Genomic DNA, 19,610 nt, shown 5'->3' on the forward strand with positions numbered 1-19,610 from the left:
AAAAAAAAAAGGAGATTACCATAGGTTTTATGTATAATTCAGAGGTAAAAACCAAAAAAATGATTTTATGAATGAAGAAATAAAAACCATAAAGTGTAATTAATTTGGAGGTTAATGTGAGGCCAGTGCTCAAGGAAAGAGAAAATAAAATCCTCTATGATAGAGGAAAATTCAGGAAATAATGATTAAAACATGGTCACTAATGTTCTTGAAAATATATATTCAGTAGGGTAGGGTAAAAAAGAGACGGATGCAACAAAGAAAGAGAGTGCTTTCTCTTCTTGTTTTTGGAAAAAGGGTTATCTGTGCGATCTTTCACAAGACAAAAGGGGATAGTATGGAAGTATGGATCCAGACCCTAAAAGGAGGAAGGGGCACAAAACTGAGATTTAAGGAAGAATGAGTTTCCAAAAATGTTAAATGATAGTTTGTATTGCATGCCTGCAACATATCTATAGCCTAAAACCAATCATCAGAATCCCTCCAATGGTCGGGATCTGTGATACATTAAAGAGTAAGCCTGGTTTTGCTTTCAGTTTCCATATAGCCATGTTGATCTTAACAACTTCAGTCCTATAAAGTCCTATAAAGATGCTAGGACTTTTTCTTTCTTAATGCAGGGTATTTGTTTCTAGAGTGTTCTAACATGGGCCTGGAATATTTATCTGTTTGAAATACAGTAGGAGTCAAATCTCTGAACTATATGTGAACCCAAAGAGTCAGGGGCTATCATGTAGGGTAAAGCTGTCATTTTACAAATATATAATAAATTATAAAAATATATAATAATTTTAGTACTGGTCAGTTTTACTTTGCCACCGAAACTCTCTGAAGATTACTTTCTTCATTTAATTGACTATCAGAAAATTGGGAAAGTTATTACCTATATATAAGCATCATTTAAAAGTATTAAGATGCTTAATTTAAAAAGATCAGAAAATCATCCCATAGTTATCTCATTCATAAACCAGAGCTGGGACTGTGTGATATCTTCCAGTTCTAAAAGAGATAGCCTCCTGGAACTGGCACTTAAAATGGTCTAAAATAGTCCAGAAATTCTACTTCTTTTATATATGTATATCTTTCTATATAATATGTGTGTATATAGTGTGTACATATACACACATATATACATATACACAAACATTCATTTTAATTTCTAAGTGATGTTATCTAGGGACTGCCTGCTTTTATGGAGTACAGCTGAGATCTTCCTTACTGGTACTTTTGACTATGATTCCTGACAGATAAGAGTGGAGCCAACAGATTTATGCAATCTTACATAGATAAGCGAAGTCAGTGGCATCAGTCTCCACAAATGTGGAAACTAGTACAGCACTTTGGGAAAAGGTCAAAGTTCTGCCACCATTTACAAAAGATAATTTATCACTTGACATTAATACAACTTGATGAATGTTTAATGAATATTATATAACAGTAGTAATTTTAAGTACATTTTAATTTCTGTATGATATTAAGTATAGAACACCAAGAAGGAAAGTAAAGCTCTCTTTTCTTTACTCCTAAAAGACTAATGTTAAATTATACATCATTTCGTTCCACAATTCTTGAAAACAACAATCCTTTAGTAGCTTGTAAGACATACTTTCAGATAAAATAGATTGAAATAATGCCTTATTAAAATAATCAATATTTGACTCAACAGTCCATATTTTATATAAATTTTATATTACTTTATTGCTTATTGTATCTCCAGATATGAAAAAATAACTTGTAGAAATTATGCTCATGACAATATATATGAGAACATAAGCATGAACATGAAACAATCCAAAGTAAGTTTTAAATTAAAATAGAGGCATAAAGATGAATTAAACACTATATATGTTTGGATTTTAACTGCAATAAAATTACTTAAAAAGTATTTCAAGAAACAGCAGGTGAGCATATATAATTTTCTTCTCCCGGCCCAATTTATATTGACATATCAACATAATTTATAGCTCATGCCAAATGCAGAATCTCCCATATTAAGCTCTCACATAAATTTTAGAGTCTAATTACCTGGGCTTCAGGAACATTAAATCCAGTCAGTTTCCCCAAATTTGGGTTTTAATTGATGACTTGATAATCTGAGACTGAAGTCATGTTTTGACTCTCAGCACAACAGCCACTACTGTTGTAATTCAGTCTCTATTTGTGTGCATGCACACACATGCGCACACACTTGTGCATAATATAAACTTTAAAAAATTTTTAATGTTCATTTTATTTTTGAGGCAGAGACATATTATGAGTGGGGGAGGGGAAGAGAGAGAGACATACACAGAATCCGAAGCAGGCTCCAGGCTCTGAGCTGACAGCTCAGAGCCCGATGTGAGGCACAAACTCGTCAACCATGAGATCATAACCTTAGCCAAAGTCAGATGCTCGCCTGACCAGCCACCCAGCCGCCCCTCAGTCAAACCTTTTTGAAAGTGGGGTTTGTGACTGATCCTAAACAGAACAAATTGTGGTAGTGAGTGGAAAGGGTAAGACTCTTTTTAATATGCAGAAACCTACTACAGAACGTTTTAAGGAAGTTTTGATGTCACTGCAGTGAGAATAAATGTAAAAATGATTAAATCATTTAACGAAAAAAAAAGTGTCAGCATATACTACATGAGTTATTGCCACATGACTGGTTTAGACAGTCACTGCTATGACTGAAGTAATTCAAGCCGTCTGGAGAGTAAACAATATTAGAGTTCTTCCTCCAAAGGATGGAATAGATTTGTACAATAATAGCCAACATTCACTGAATGCTAGCTCTGTGCTAACACTGTTCTAAGTGCTCAGATTTCTTAATCTCTGTAAGAAACTAAGAGGATATATATTCAGTTAAACCATATCCAACTTATGGTTGAGTTTCAAAAATACTAATTTCATGTGGTTCAACCTAATTTTATTACCCCTATTTTACAAATGAGGAAACTGAGGTATAAAGAAGTTAAATAACCTGCCCAAGTTTAAATTGTTACCATGACACCAAACTGGAGATAAAACCCATATGGTCTAGTTTTATTCTTAAACACTTTACTCTGTACTTGGAGGGAAGAAGCTACTATCCACACTGAGGGCGGGTATAGGACAAGGAAATGTAATTCATAGATTAAAATTTGCTACACATGATTCTATTAGTACTTTACAAGATCCTTGAGAAATGGGACAACATATTTTCCACACAAGTACTCTACATACTCTGCCCATAGGAAGATATCAAGGGTATTTTAATAATAACCCTAAAGTTGCTAGTGGTGGTAATAGGCACTGTTTTCCTACAAAAGCAATAATCAAGTAGGTATGTAACAATATAGAAGATATTACTATTCCAAACATCTGCTTTCAAATTAACGTAACAAAATAGAAGTTTCAAAAGTCAATAGCTTTCAACCCAGCTGAAGACCATGTCATAAGAGAGTCATCAGGCTGGAATCCAGTCAGTACTGGGGCTAAGTAGTCTGCGTGCTTAAAGTCAGGGGCAGATACTGATCAGCCAAATGAGAGGATTTTGAACTATATTGTTTTTTCATGTACTCAGTTATCAGATTCACAGATTTCACTTCAAATTTAGTGAAAGGAATAGGCTAGATAGTCCAAATCCAACTTAATATCAAGGCTTTTTAAGTTCACAAATGACATAAAATCCTTTGCTCTTTTTAAAATTAGAGGAACTTGTGTCATGATTTGGTCTTGGTACTCAAGGCTATCCAATTTTCTAATACCTAGAGTAGTCTTAGGATCAGAAGAAATGCATTTCTATTTTGACTGCTTCAGTGTTTTTCTCTTTGGCTCTGAACACAACATGGCATTATGGAAACAATGCAAGAGTGGAGTAAAAAGACCTGATTTCTCCACTACCTGCTAGGAAACTGTCCTATAACATTGATTCAGTCATCTGCTTTTCTAGGGACTCATTTCTACCTTTGAATAGAGATGGCGTTAGATGACCCTAACTCTAACAGCTGATAATTCAATGCATTCATTTCAACGTTTTGCGTTTCATCTTTGCCATTTAAAAAATATCTCCAGATGAACAAATAAGGCAAAGTGATTTCTGGCCTTTAGAAGAAAGGCATGATGCACTTCTAGTCTTTTGATGTGAAGTGCATACACATTAGAGTTAGGGAGGTTTTCTGCCCTGTCAAGTATCTTCCATGACTGTTCCTTTTCAATTCTAGAAACATTTATTGAGTTTCTTTCATTAAGAACAAAAGTAAATGTGTGCCTTAAGAGGCGTATAATAAATAATTGATATTGCATTGGCTTAAGATTTGTATGGTGCAAAAGTAATAACATGTAAGTTCGTCTGTATTTTCCCCTCATAAAATCTCTTGAAACTGGTATATTGACGTAGCTTTTAGCTTCAACGTCCTCATCAAACGTCTTTGCATTTAGAAGAATAGCTATAATCCTTGATCTACATGTGACTGTCTTAATATTGAGCTTGTTAGTATTGGAAATAAGACTTTTGGGGAACTAATAAAAAGTTTTTTAAGGTCATAAAAAGTAATGGTCTAACATCACTTGAGCAGCTCTAGTGAACCCAGTGAGAAATCATTGCAACAGCACAAGATTTTGTAATAATATTTCAGCTTGGTGCCCCACTGATCTCTAAGGAATTTCCTTATTCTCTGCATTAGGCAATAAGTAACATATCCTGAAGATACGAAACTTAATCTAACTTCTACCAACTAAGTGCAGAGGTGACAGAAAACTAAAAGACTGTAATAGCATGGTATGAAAGAGAACTATTCTAAGAGTCAGAGACTAGGATTTTCACCACGGTGCAGCTATTATTTGCCTGCCGTTACCCATGGACCTGCCACTTGGTTCCTCAGAGCCTCGGTGTGCTCTCCTAGAATTTATAATAATGTTCAGTGTTCTTTCTTGATTCGTCATTCTAAGAATTGATGCTTCCAGGTGAAGGAAACAAATAGATCAGATTGTTCCTGCATTCATGGGTCTGTTTGGACTCATTTTCTGTGAAAAACTTTTCTTCCTCTTCCTCAAGCACAAAAGTGGATCTTTCCATTCTGGGCATTCTTCCCAAGGTGCTTAATTGGAAATACTGCCTGCTACCAAACCACCTTTGTTTGCTCTAGTTACTACAGCCTTATAGGCTTTTGGCTCAAGGAGTGAAAGCCGTGCAAGGAAACTGGGAGACCATCTATAATTCCCTCTTTTTGATAATGCTACTCACCCTGAGGGGTTTGGTGACTTTCCATCCAGTCCACAGCATCTCAAGCAAGGGAACACATTTCTAATATGAGGTTTGTGATTACCTCACTGGCATTTTTTCCCACTTGTTTATCTTCACTACATGGCACATTGATGATTTTTAATAAATGCCACAAAATAATAAAAGGACAATCCCCTTATTTCATCCTGTTATTCTAAAAGTAGTAACTTAATAATAATGTTAAACTGTTGTAGCTTCTGGAAATATGTCCTATTCAGGTGCTACAAATATACCAAGTTAGGGATTGAGAAGGATTTTGAAGAGAAGTAAATTTTGTGTTTTTCATCAAGAAGCTTTTTAAAAAATTTAATATATGTTATAATGTTATATATGTGACATGTTATGTATGTTTTAAATGTAATATATGTTAAGTGATCATCCTCTGAAGTGCCTAATTTTTGAAGAAAAGTGAAAGTTTCCAATACCACCAGATTTTTCTCCCTTTTTTCTATTAGGTTTTTTCAATCTAACTGAGGGCAGAAGAGAAGTTAATGTTCAATCTGATAGGAACATTTTTATGTTTAATAAAATTTGCTTAATAAATTATAACTGTTGCAATATAGGGTCACTCTAAAGCTTGCCAATGACTGACCTTAAATCAGCAGCCATGTCTGCAGTTTTATACTCTGAGTCTGTTTGTAAAAGGTTGACAAAAAGAGGTTGCTATAATACTTTGTTGAAAACATTTCTGTTTCAACTGTGTGGCAATTTCTCATGAAGAAGGTACTTGAGCTTGGTCCTTGCCTTGGCTAACAAAGTTATACACTCCCAGAAGTGCCTGTATTTACTACAGAGAAATAAGCCAAACTTGTTTTCTTTTTCATAGGAGGTTGTACTCGAGGAAGGTACAATTGCTTATCAAAATTGGGTTAAAACAGGCACAGAAGTTTACAGACAGTTTTGGATCTATGATGTGCAAAACCCACAGGAAGTGGTAACTAACAGCAGCAAAATTAAGGTTAAACAAAGAGGTCCTTACACTTACAGGTGAGTCCTCACAAATAACTGGCATTCTTTCCTTGACCACATATATTTCTGAAAAAACTTCCACTTGAACAATGCCATTGTTTTCAGTGTACTTCCTACTGTTTCCCAGTAAAATATAATGAAATATTTTGCTTCTGCCTATATAAGAATCCCGATTTAAGGATTTAATGATGATAAGAAATACAGACTTGATTATAAATTTAGCAGTATCAGATAACCACTCTACACTCAAGAAGACACTGGTGTTTTACACTTATGACATATATTCTCAACAACTCTGAAATATGTATGCATCATAGAAAAAAAAATCTTACCAGAATTTTAAGAACCTGAATATTTTAGGATCCTAAAATTGTATACATTAGATCAGTTGTTTTCAAAGTGTGGTTCCCACCCCAGCAGCATCAGCCTCATCTGGGAACTTGGTAGAAATGCAAATTCTGGGAATCTGCAGATTCCTCCAGATCAAATAAATCAGAGACTCGGGCTGGAGGCCAACAAGGAGTTTCACAAACCCTCGGGGCGATTCCAGCTCTTACTCAGTTTTGAGAACCTCAGCATTGAACTGATTTTATGTAACTGCAGTACCTGCTAAGGACTTCTAGAAACTTCATACGGGTGTTTATATTGATTCAGTGGCTTCATTCTTATATTTTTTCCAGAACTGAGACCAAATATGCTATGTCTTTACCTTATCTTCCCTCACAGTTTAACACAACTCTAAATAGAATGTTTGTGTATTAGAGCTAGAGGGGTATGATTAGCCAGGACTTTTCATTTTGTAAACTAAAAACCTGACACCAAGGGATGTTAGGTAATTGTCTAAGACCTAGGTGCTGGTACCTCCTGGATTTTTGTATGTACTTTCTTTCTCATTTAAATTATAGACTATGTGTTTTTTCCAACTATCAAAGTAAGGAAAGGGGGCACCGAGGTGCTAAAAGCTCTACCTGGAACCAAGAATTCGATTTTTGATATCCATGTGGGAACATCTGTATCATTTGTTACACAAATGTGTGATTTTCCCTCAAGGATAATTACAACTGGTTACTTAGTTTGATCAGTTCTTATCACACAATTACATATTTATTATTATTTCATATAATTTATAACTTTAATATCTGCTTTAGATAGTCTACATAACTGCTTTCTTCTCCATGCATTAATATGTTTTTAGGTTGACCACTCACACACAAAATATAATAAAATAATGGTACTTGTGAGGGTAGTGCCTGCTGCCATAGTACATGATACAGAACCGCAGAGGGCCTTGGCGCCTTTTCTGACCTAGCAATTGTCCCCAAGCCTCCTGTCTCTGTGCACAGGTCTGTGACTATTCATAGTGCTGTTGAAGAATACTTGGTTTTCATTGTTACAAAAAAAAACCAAACTGACCTTGGAAAATATTTGTTTCATGATCTTAGAGTTATCATGTTATTATCAAAAACCTATATGAGGGGTGCGTGCGTGGCTCATTTGGTTAAGAGATTCTTGATCATGGCTCAGGTCGTGATCTCAAAGTCATGTGATCAAGCATGGCGTTGGGCTCAGCACAGAGCATGGAGCCTGCGTGGGATGCGCACTCCCTTCCCCTCTCTCTGCTCCGCCCCTGCTTGTGAGGAGGAAAATAAATATTATAAATAATAATAAATAAATAAACTTTAAAAAAGCCTCTGTATCTTACTCCAAAAAACCTGGCCGTTATGATGTAGATCTATAAAAGTACAGAATTCGCCTGTGAACTAATCTAAGAAAACTTGTGTCAAAAATTATAACTTGACTGGACTGCCTGAGTGTGAGGAAACTGAATAGTTGTTGGAATTCGAGAACTCTTTCTCCGTTTTATTTTGCAGGGGTGTTTTTTTTAAAGGATATTACATGAGATATGGAGAAACAAACATAATATTGAATCTAGCCCTAGTCTTGCTCTGACAGGTGGCAGCTAATACACAGTTTCTAGCTTCTCTCTAAGGGACAAAGGGGTTAGAGATACTTGATTTACTTGGAGAGGCAGTGAAGGGAAGGTTAAATTAGGGAAGCTGGATTTGCAGCTAAAGTTTATAAACAATAAATTCCCATTAATATGATAATGTTATCATATTATCATAGGGATCATTATCCTATTATCCTATCCTATCCTATTATCATAGGATATTATCATAGGGAATTCTAATCAACTCGGGCTCACCTTATGATGTCACCAAAATGGAGTCATTAGTGTCTGTTTGGATACTTTAAGTGATGAGAAAATAATTGATTACCTTTCAGAAAAAGTTAATAATTTCCTAGTCTTCCTAACAGCTAATAGGTTTTAGTGAAACTGCCTCCCTATAAATTATACCCTGAATACATTTGAAATTGCAAGTATTGGAGGATATACCTCCTAAAACATAACCACAGGCTTATTTGGCTGATGTCCATTAAAGTTAGTTCAATGAAACTTTGATTGACAAGGTACAGCCTGGGTCAAAACATGAAATTGCCCGGATTGAGATGTTAATTATATATATTGTAATCTACATTGTCTCTATAAAGACTCATTAATTCCTTGAGAATATCCTCAGCTCCAATATTAATTTTTTATTTTTTAAAGAAATTTTAATGTTTATTAAATAGGGGAGGGGGTGGGGGCCCACAAGTTCCAGGCTCTGAGCTGTCAGCACAGAGCCTGACGCGGAGAGTCACCAACCTTGAGATCGTGACCTGAGATGAAGTCGGACACTTAACCGACTGAGCCACCCTGGTGCCCCTAATCTTTTATTTTTTCAAGTTACTTGGCTTGGGCAGGAGTACAAAGAAAGCAATTTGGGGCAAAAGCTAAGGCAGATTTCTCCCTTTTACCTCATTAACCAACAGTTTCTAAAATGTGTACAGTTTAATATTTAAACAGAAGAATTGAACGATTATATTCTCTTTCTAAAAGTATTTTCTAAACACAGGCCTCAGTTAAAGGATTTTTCTCTTAGTGCCATCTACTGGTATAATGTTGTAAGTACAACTTAAGTAAACTAGAATCTGAGTCACTTTATTATTTTGCTATTGTTTCAATTATTTTACGTACATAAATGTCCCCAATTGTAATTTTAAAATACAATGATATAATAAAAAATAGTAGTTGACTAGTAATAGAGTGTCCTTGGGGCTCTTTCATATCCTTGTATATTCCTGTATGACTACAGTGCCTCAAGAAGAATAAATCATAAAGCTTTGATGAAATTAGGTTACAATTAAATTTTCTATAATACTGTGAACTCTTCAAAGATTGTGAGCCGTTAACTAATTTGTTTATTCATGCAAAAGTTATGAAGAACTCAACTTGTGCCAGGCACTGTGCCTGGGGCTACAGAACACTCAAAATCCCTACCTTGCAGGAATTTGCAATTTTACTATCCCGGAGTGAAGTGTTGTGTCTTGATGCTACATTTTTTTAGTTCCATGCTTTTTCAGTCTTTACCTTAGCTATCAATTCATCTCATGTATGGACATTCACATATATGATAGTGGAATGAATGACGTATACCTTATTTTATATCAATAAACATCCTGTACTTGCAGATTTTTCTTCATAATAATCACCCTTCCCCATGTTCCTAAAAGGTAGTTGGTACTTTTCAGCCTAGAGATTTTACAGCCAGGAGCTTAGAACTGTTAAGTATTTAATAAATGGCAGGAATGGTAGGGGAACTGGCCTGTAAAATGGAAATTCTATTCCATTAGTTAGTTACATTTCATTCTCATTAAAACACTAGAAAACATGGAAAAGCCAGTGCCGAAGAGGCTGTGTACTTTGAACATTCTTTTTCATTTAAGAAAATGTACTCTTAATATTCCCCTACTTACACCTTTCTACTGTCTCTTCCTTACACTCAGGATAAAGCCTAAACATTGGAGGAGAGGATGAAACTCTTTCATGCTTGAGATCTTGCTCATTTCTGTGGCTTTATTTCCCATGATACTCCTTATTCCCACCCGGCAATCCATCCAAATTCAATAATTTGCATTTCTAACAGCACACCATGGGTTTTTCTTTTTTTACCCTATTCCTCCTAAGCTTCTATTTGTCATTCAGTCCACTTCGGTGGAATAGCTACCAAAATGGCTATCGTCACTCCCGCTACGATCATCCTAAGCCTGGATGTGTGTTTTTTCTGGGTTTTCCTCCAGACTCTGTGTAAACTCTCATATTGCAGTATATTACTTCTATGTTGTGCAGATTTGAGATCACTTCTAATATGCTAAAGACCCAGCATTGGCTTATCATTTTAAACCAATTGGTTGGCATCATTTGTGACGTACTCAAAAAATATTTGTTACATGAATGGATGGCATTTGAGACGTATTCACTAGAGACAACTATTTTGAATTTTATTTATTTCTTTCTGTTTTTCAGAGTTCGTTATCTAGCCAAAGAAAATATAACCCATGATACTGAGAACCACACAGTCTCTTTTGTTCAGCCCAATGGCGCCATCTTCGAGCCTTCACTATCTGTTGGAACAGAGAATGACACTTGGACGGTCCTCAATCTGGCTGTAGCAGTGAGTAGACAAACATCAAAAGTTTTCTTTTTGAAATACTCTAGAATCCAATGTAGTAGATCTTCTTATTAGAAGTCTCATCAGATATTCTTTGTCATTTTTATAAAAATATGTTCCTATGTCATTATTTTGAATGGATTTAGCATCATTTGGAAAAATGACAAAATCATAACAACTGAATTGGAAGACCACTAAAAGTATACCATTGGAAAAAAAAAACAGGATTGAATTTTTTTTACGTATTTATTTTTCCTTTAGAACATTGTATTGAATATATTTTTCCTTAATAGTTTATTGTCAAGTTGGTTTCCATATAACACCCAGTGCTCATCCCCACAAGTGCCCTCCTCCATGCCCATCATCCCCCTTCCCCCCTACCCCCATCAGCCCTCATTTTGTTCTTAGCATTCAGGAGTCTCTCATGGTTTGCCTCCCTCCCTCTCTCCAACTGTTTTTCCCCTTCTCCCCCATGGTCCTCTATTAAGTTCCCCCTAATCCTCCTATACGTGCAAACATATGGTATTTGTCCTTCTCTGCCTGGCTTATTTCACTCAGCATAACACCCTCAAGGTCCATCCATGTTGCTACACATGGCCAGATTTCAGTCTTTCTCATTGCCATGTAGTATTCGATTGTATAGATAAACCACATCTTCTTGGTCCATTTGTCAGTTGATGGACACTGAAGCTCTTTCCATGTTTTGGCTGTTGTTGAGAGTGCTGCTATGAACATTGGGGTACATGTGCCCCTATGCATCAGCACTCCTGTATCCCTTGGGTAAATTCCTAGCAGTACTACTGCTGGGTCATAAGGGAGTTCTATTGTTAATTTTTTGAGGAACCTCCACACTGATTTCCAGAGGGGGTGCCCCAGTTTACATTCCCACCAACAGTGTAGGAGGGTGCCCATTTCTCCACATCCTCGCCAGCATCTAGTCTCCTGATTTGTTCATTTTTGCCACTCTGACCGGCATGAGGTGGTATCTCAGTGTGGTTTTGATTTGTATTTCCCTGATGATGAGAGATGCTGAGCATCGTTTCATGTGTCTGTTGGCCATCTGGATGTCCTCTTTGGAGAAATGTCTGTTCATGTCTTCTGTCTATTTCTTCACTGGATTATTTGATTTTTGGGTGTGGAGTTTGGTGAGTTCCTTATAGATTTTGGATACTAGCCCTTTATCTGATATGTCATTTGCAACTATCCTCTCCCATTCCGTCAGTTGCCTATTAGTTTTATGGATTGTTTCCTTTGCCATGCAGAAGCGTTTTATCTTGATGAGGTCCCAATAGTTCATTTTTGCTCTTGATTTCCTTGCCTTTGGGGATGTGTCAAGTAAGAAATTGCTGTGGCTGAGGTCAAGGAGGTTGTTTCCTGCTTTCTCCTCTAGGGTTTTGATGGTTGTGATGGAATAGAGAATTCAGAATTGGACTCACATCTAGGTCCTTTATCCATTTTGAGTTTATTTTTGTGCATGGTGTGAGAAAATGATCTAGTTTCAATCTTCTGCATGTTGCTGTCCAGTTCTCCCAGCACCATCTGTTAAAGAGGCTGTCTTTTTTCCATTGGATACTCTTTCCTGCCTTGTCAAAGATTAGTTGGGTATACATTTGTGAGTCTAATTCTGAATTCTCTGTGCCATTGGTCTATGTGTCTGTTTTTGTGCCAGTATCAATATGTCTTGATGATGACAGCTTTGTAGTAGAGGTTGAAGTCTGAGATTGTGATGCCTCCCATTTTGGTTTTCTTCTTCAATATTACTTTGGCTATTTGGGGTCTTTTGTGGTTCCGTACAAATTTTAGGATAGTTCTAGCTTTGAGAAGAATACTGGTGCAATTTTGATTGGCATTGCATTGAGTCTGTAGATTGCTTTGGGTAGTATTGACATTTTAACAATATTCTTCTGATCCATGAGCATGGAACGTTTTTCCATTTCTTTGTGTCTTCTTCAATTACCTTCATAAGTTTTCTATAGTTTTCACCATATAGATCTCCTATATCTTTGGTTAGGTTTATTCCTAGGTATTTTATGTTTTTTTGTGCAATGGTGAATGGGATCAGTTTCTTGACTTCTCTTTCTGTTGCTTTATTACTGGTATATAAAAATGCAACCCATTTCTCTATGTTGATTTCATACCCTGCAACTTTGCTGAACTCATGGATCAGTTCTAGTAGGCTTCTGGTGGAGTCTGTAGGGTTTTCTATGTTGAATACCATGTCATCTGCAAAAAGTGCAAGTTTGACTTCTTTTCCAATTTTGATGCATTTTATTTCCTTTTGTTGTCTGATGGCTGACGCTAGGACTTCCAGTACAATGTTAAACAACAGTGGTGAGAGTGGACATCTCTATCGTGTCCCTGATCTCAGGGGGAAAGCTCTCAGTTTTTCCCAGTTGAGGATGATGTTAGCTGGGGGCTTCTCATAGATGGCTTTTATGATGTTTAAGTAATGTCCTTCTATCCCGACTTTCTCAAGGGTCTTTATTAAGAAGGGATATTATATTTTGTCAAATGCTTTTTCTGCATCTATCGACAGGATCATATGGTTTTTTATCTTTTCTTATGTTAATGTGATGTATCACACTGATTGAGTTGCGAATATTGAACCAGCCCTGTAACCCAGGAATGAATCCCACGTGATCATGATGGATCATTCTTTTTATGTGCTGTTGGATTCGATTTGCAAGTATCTTGTTGAGGATTATTGCATCTGTATTCATCAAGGATATTGGCCTGTAGTTCCTTTTTTTGCTGGGTCTCTGACTTGGGAATCAAAGTGATGCTGGCTTCATAGAATGAGCCTGGACGTTTTCCTTTGATTTCTACTTTTTGGAATAGCTTGAGAAGAATGGGTACTAACTCTGTTTTAAATGTCTGATAGAATTCCCCAGGGAAGCCATCTGGCCCAGGGCTCTTATTAGTTGGGAGATTTTCGATAACTGATGCAATTTCTACACTAGTTATGGGTCTGTTCAGATTTTCTATTTCTTCCCATGTGAATTGTGATAGTGTGTGTGTGTGTGTGTGTGTGTGTGTCTAGGAATTTGTCCATTTCTTCTAAGTTGTCCAATTTGTTGGCATATAGTTTTTCATAGTATTCCCTGATAATTGCTTGTATTTCTGAGGCGTTGGTTGTAATCAGTCCCTTTTCATTCATGATTTTGTCTATTTGAGTGCTCTCTCTCTTCTTTTTGAGAAGCCTGGCTAAAGGTTTGTCAGTTTTGTTTATTTTGTCAAAAAACCAAGTCTTGGTTTCATTGATCTGTTCAACTGTTTCTTTTGGATTCTGTATTGTTTATTTCTGCCCTGATTTTTATTATTTATCTTCTCCTACTGGGTTTGGGGTGCTCTTGTTGCTCTCCTTCTAGTTCCTATGGGTGCACTGTTAGATTTTGTACTTGCGCTTTTTCTAATTTCTTGAAATAGGCCTGGAGTGCAATGTACTTTCCTCTTAGGCCTGCCTTTGCTGCATCCCATAGAGTTTGAATTGTTGTATTTTAGTTTTCATTTGTTTCCATATATTTTTAATTTCTTCTCTGATTGCCTGGTTGGCCCATTCATTCTTTAGTAGGGTGTTCTTTAACCTCCATGTTTCTGTAGGCTTTCCAGACTTTTCCTGTGGTTGATTTCAAGTTTCATAGCATTGTAATCTGAAAGTGTGCATGGTATGATCTCAGTTCTTTTATATTTATTGGCTGCTTTATGTCCCAGTATGTGAACTATCTTAGCAAAAGTGCCATGTGCACTTGAGAAGAAAGTGAATCCCATGGCCTCAGGATGTAGAGTTCTACATATATCTGTCAAATCCATCTAGTCCAATGTGTCATTCAAGTCCATTGTTTCTTTAGTGATTTTCTGTCTAGATGATCTATCTATTATTGTAAGTGGAGTATTAAAGTCCCCTGCTATTAGCACATTCTTATCTATAAGATTGTTTCTGTTTGTGATTAATTAAATTGTTTTATGTATTTGGGTGCTCCTGTATTTGGTGCGTAAACATTTATAATTGTTAGCTCTTCCTGATGGATAGACCCTGTAATTATTATATAATGCCCTTCATCCCTTGTTACTGCCATTACTTTATTATTTTTTAATGTTTTATTTATTTCTGAGAAAGAGAGAGAGAGAGAGTATGAGTGTGAGCAGGGGAGGGTCAGAGAGAGAGAGGGAGATACAGAATCTGAAACAGGCTCTCGGCTCTGTGCTAACTGTCAGCACAGAGCCTGTAGTGGGGGGTAGAGCCCACCAACCATGAGATCATGACCTGAGCCGAAGTCGGATGTTTAACCGACTGAGCCACCCAGGTGCCCCTGCCTTTACTTTAAAGTCCAGTTTGTCTGATATAAGTATAACTACTTGAGCTTTCTTTTGACTTCCAGAAGCATGATAGATATTTCTCCATCCCCTTACTTTCATATTAGAGGTGTCCTAAGGTCTAAAATGAGTTTCTTGTAGACAGCAAATAGATGGATTTTCTTTTTTTTTTATCCATTCTGATATCCTATGTCTTTTGATTGGGGCATTTTCCCATTTACATTCAGTGTTATTATTGAAAAATATGGGGTTGGAGTCACTGTGTCCTTTGTAGGATTCATACTTATGGTGGTGTCTCTGGTACCTTTTGTTCTTTCCAACATTTCCCTCACTGAGTCCCCCTCAGGATTTCTTGTAGGGCTGGTTTAGTGGTGACCAATTCTTTCAATTTTTGTTTTTTGGGGGAAGACTTTTATCTTCCTTCTATTCTGAATGACAGGCTTGCTGGATAGAGGATTCGTGGCTGTATATTTTTTCTGTTCATCACACTGAAGATTTCCTGCCATTTCTTTCTGGCCTGCCAAGTTTCAGTAGATAGGTCTGTCACCACTCTGACAGGTTTCCCTTTGTATGTTAGGGCCCTTTTCTCCCTAGCTGCTTTTGAAATTCTCTCTTTGTCCTTATATTGTGCCAGTTTCACTATGATATGTCAAGCAGATCAACTCAAGTTATGTTTGAGGGGAGTTCTCTGTGCCTCTTGTATTTTAACGTTTACTTCTTTCCCGAGGTTGGGGAAGTTCTCTGCTATAATTTGTTCCAGGACTCCTTCAGCGCCTTTCCCTCTTTCTTCCTCTTCTGGAATTCCTGTGATACGGATATTGTTCCATTTGATTATATGGCTCAGCTCTCAAACTCTCCTTTTGTTTTCCTGGATTAGTTTATTTCTCTTTTCCTCAGTTTCCTCTTTTTTTATAATTGTGTCCTCCAATTCACCTATTCTCCTCTCTGCCTCTTCAATCTGTGCATTGGACGCCTCCATTATATTATGCATCTCATTTATAGCATTTTTAAATTCACAACTATTTTTAAGCTCCATAGTCTTTGTAGCAATAGTTTCTCTGATGTCTTCCATGCCTTTTTCAAGCCCAGCAATTAATTTTATGACTATTGTTCTAAATTTTGTTCAGTTTTGTTGCTTATATTTGTTTTGAGCAGTTCTTTAGCTGTCCTTTCTTCCTGGAATTTCTTTCGAGGAGAGTTCTTCTGTTTCATCATTTTGGCTAGCTTTCTGTCTCTTGTTAGTTTTAAAAGCTTGTGATGCACTCTGCACCTGCGAGTACTGCTGTATTAAAGAAGGCTCTTTGACTGTCCAGGGCCTGTCCTTTCAGGAAGTGTTCTTTGAATGGTGACTCTTGGTCTCTCTTGTTGAGACTTTGGTTATTTTATTTCCCTACCTGTAGTGGTATTTGGGACTCCCCACTATGTGTACTTTGGCTTGTTTCTTGAGGTAGCCCTGGAAAAGAAAACAGACAAACACACAGAGAACAGAGGTGCACAAATGCACAGACAAATCCATCAAACAAGCAAACTGAAAGAGAAAAAGAAAAAGAAAAAAAAGATGGGAAAGAAAAAAAGAGGAAAAACAAATGGTAAAAATAAAAATAAATAAGAAAGAAAAAAGAAGAAAGAAAAAACCCAAAAGACAAAGGACAGTCTGAAAGCATAAAACCCGAATTCCCAGCTACAAATAAAGAGCAGGGTGTATTCAGTGCTGATGGAAGAGCATATACAAAGAGAAATGACAGGGAGGGGGGGAAGTGAAATTGGACAATAACCAGGCAGGGAGACTACGAGGCTTAATTCAGAGAGAGGAAGAGGAGAATATGGTAAGAAGGAAGGAGAAGGAAATGAAGATAATGTTAATGAGAGAAACTATATAGTCTGATTACTCCAGGGAGAGAGACATAGAAAGGTAGCAGTGGAGGTGTAGAATATACATCTAGAGAATGGATTAAATGTGACTNGAGAAGAATGGGTACTAACTCTGTTTTAAATGTCTGATAGAATTCCCCAGGGAAGCCATCTGGCCCAGGGCTCTTATTAGTTGGGAGATTTTCGATAACTGATGCAATTTCTACACTAGTTATGGGTCTGTTCAGATTTTCTATTTCTTCCCATGTGAATTGTGATAGTGTGTGTGTGTGTGTGTGTGTGTGTCTAGGAATTTGTCCATTTCTTCTAAGTTGTCCAATTTGTTGGCATATAGTTTTTCATAGTATTCCCTGATAATTGCTTGTATTTCTGAGGCGTTGGTTGTAATCAGTCCCTTTTCATTCATGATTTTGTCTATTTGAGTGCTCTCTCTCTTCTTTTTGAGAAGCCTGGCTAAAGGTTTGTCAGTTTTGTTTATTTTGTCAAAAAACCAAGTCTTGGTTTCATTGATCTGTTCAACTGTTTCTTTTGGATTCTGTATTGTTTATTTCTGCCCTGATTTTTATTATTTATCTTCTCCTACTGGGTTTGGGGTGCTCTTGTTGCTCTCCTTCTAGTTCCTATGGGTGCACTGTTAGATTTTGTACTTGCGCTTTTTCTAATTTCTTGAAATAGGCCTGGAGTGCAATGTACTTTCCTCTTAGGCCTGCCTTTGCTGCATCCCATAGAGTTTGAATTGTTGTATTTTAGTTTTCATTTGTTTCCATATATTTTTAATTTCTTCTCTGATTGCCTGGTTGGCCCATTCATTCTTTAGTAGGGTGTTCTTTAACCTCCATGTTTCTGTAGGCTTTCCAGACTTTTCCTGTGGTTGATTTCAAGTTTCATAGCATTGTAATCTGAAAGTGTGCATGGTATGATCTCAGTTCTTTTATATTTATTGGCTGCTTTATGTCCCAGTATGTGAACTATCTTAGAAAAAGTGCCATGTGCACTTGAGAAGAAAGTGAATCCCATGGCCTCAGGATGTAGAGTTCTACATATATCTGTCAAATCCATCTAGTCCAATGTGTCATTCAAGTCCATTGTTTCTTTAGTGATTTTCTGTCTAGATGATCTATCTATTATTGTAAGTGGAGTATTAAAGTCCCCTGCTATTAGCACATTCTTATCTATAAGATTGTTTCTGTTTGTGATTAATTAAATTGTTTTATGTATTTGGGTGCTCCTGTATTTGGTGCGTAAACATTTATAATTGTTAGCTCTTCCTGATGGATAGACCCTGTAATTATTATATAATGCCCTTCATCCCTTGTTACTGCCATTACTTTATTATTTTTTAATGTTTTATTTATTTCTGAGAAAGAGAGAGAGAGAGAGTATGAGTGTGAGCAGGGGAGGGTCAGAGAGAGAGAGGGAGATACAGAATCTGAAACAGGCTCTCGGCTCTGTGCTAACTGTCAGCACAGAGCCTGTAGTGGGGGGTAGAGCCCACCAACCATGAGATCATGACCTGAGCCGAAGTCGGATGTTTAACCGACTGAGCCACCCAGGTGCCCCTGCCTTTACTTTAAAGTCCAGTTTGTCTGATATAAGTATAACTACTTGAGCTTTCTTTTGACTTCCAGAAGCATGATAGATATTTCTCCATCCCCTTACTTTCATATTAGAGGTGTCCTAAGGTCTAAAAAGAGTTTCTTGTAGACAGCAAATAGATGGATTTTCTTTTTTTTTTATCCATTCTGATATCCTATGTCTTTTGATTGGGGCATTTTCCCATTTACATTCAGTGTTATTATTGAAAAATATGGGGTTGGAGTCACTGTGTCCTTTGTAGGATTCATACTTATGGTGGTGTCTCTGGTACCTTTTGTTCTTTCCAACATTTCCCTCACTGAGTCCCCCTCAGGATTTCTTGTAGGGCTGGTTTAGTGGTGACCAATTCTTTCAATTTTTGTTTTTTGGGGGAAGACTTTTATCTTCCTTCTATTCTGAATGACAGGCTTGCTGGATAGAGGATTCGTGGCTGTATATTTTTTCTGTTCATCACACTGAAGATTTCCTGCCATTTCTTTCTGGCCTGCCAAGTTTCAGTAGATAGGTCTGTCACCACTCTGACAGGTTTCCCTTTGTATGTTAGGGCCCTTTTCTCCCTAGCTGCTTTTGAAATTCTCTCTTTGTCCTTATATTGTGCCAGTTTCACTATGATATGTCAAGCAGATCAACTCAAGTTATGTTTGAGGGGAGTTCTCTGTGCCTCTTGTATTTTAACGTTTACTTCTTTCCCGAGGTTGGGGAAGTTCTCTGCTATAATTTGTTCCAGGACTCCTTCAGCGCCTTTCCCTCTTTCTTCCTCTTCTGGAATTCCTGTGATACGGATATTGTTCCATTTGATTATATGGCTCAGCTCTCAAACTCTCCTTTTGTTTTCCTGGATTAGTTTATTTCTCTTTTCCTCAGTTTCCTCTTTTTTTATAATTGTGTCCTCCAATTCACCTATTCTCCTCTCTGCCTCTTCAATCTGTGCATTGGACGCCTCCATTATATTATGCATCTCATTTATAGCATTTTTAAATTCACAACTATTTTTAAGCTCCATAGTCTTTGTAGCAATAGTTTCTCTGATGTCTTCCATGCCTTTTTCAAGCCCAGCAATTAAT

The 19,610-nt window shown here is 36.9% G+C and overlaps 1 protein-coding gene across 11 annotated transcripts in view; it reads left to right on the forward strand.

Annotated features, from left to right (window-relative positions):
- CD36 (CD36 molecule) overlaps nt 1-19,610 on the forward strand; it is a 187,887-nt gene that overhangs the window by 150,336 nt on the left and 17,941 nt on the right. For all 11 annotated transcript variants that reach the window (XM_039252470.1, XM_039252478.1, XM_039252469.1 and 8 more), the window contains 2 exons: nt 6,069-6,229; nt 10,620-10,767. In XM_039252470.1, the coding sequence (XP_039108401.1) occupies nt 6,069-6,229; nt 10,620-10,767 (309 nt within the window). The remainder of the gene's footprint in view (nt 1-6,068; nt 6,230-10,619; nt 10,768-19,610) is intronic.

This window comes from Hyaena hyaena, unplaced genomic scaffold, assembly GCF_003009895.1.
Source record: "Hyaena hyaena isolate Hyena2069 unplaced genomic scaffold, ASM300989v1 scaffold_415, whole genome shotgun sequence".
NCBI lineage: Eukaryota > Metazoa > Chordata > Mammalia > Carnivora > Hyaenidae > Hyaena > Hyaena hyaena.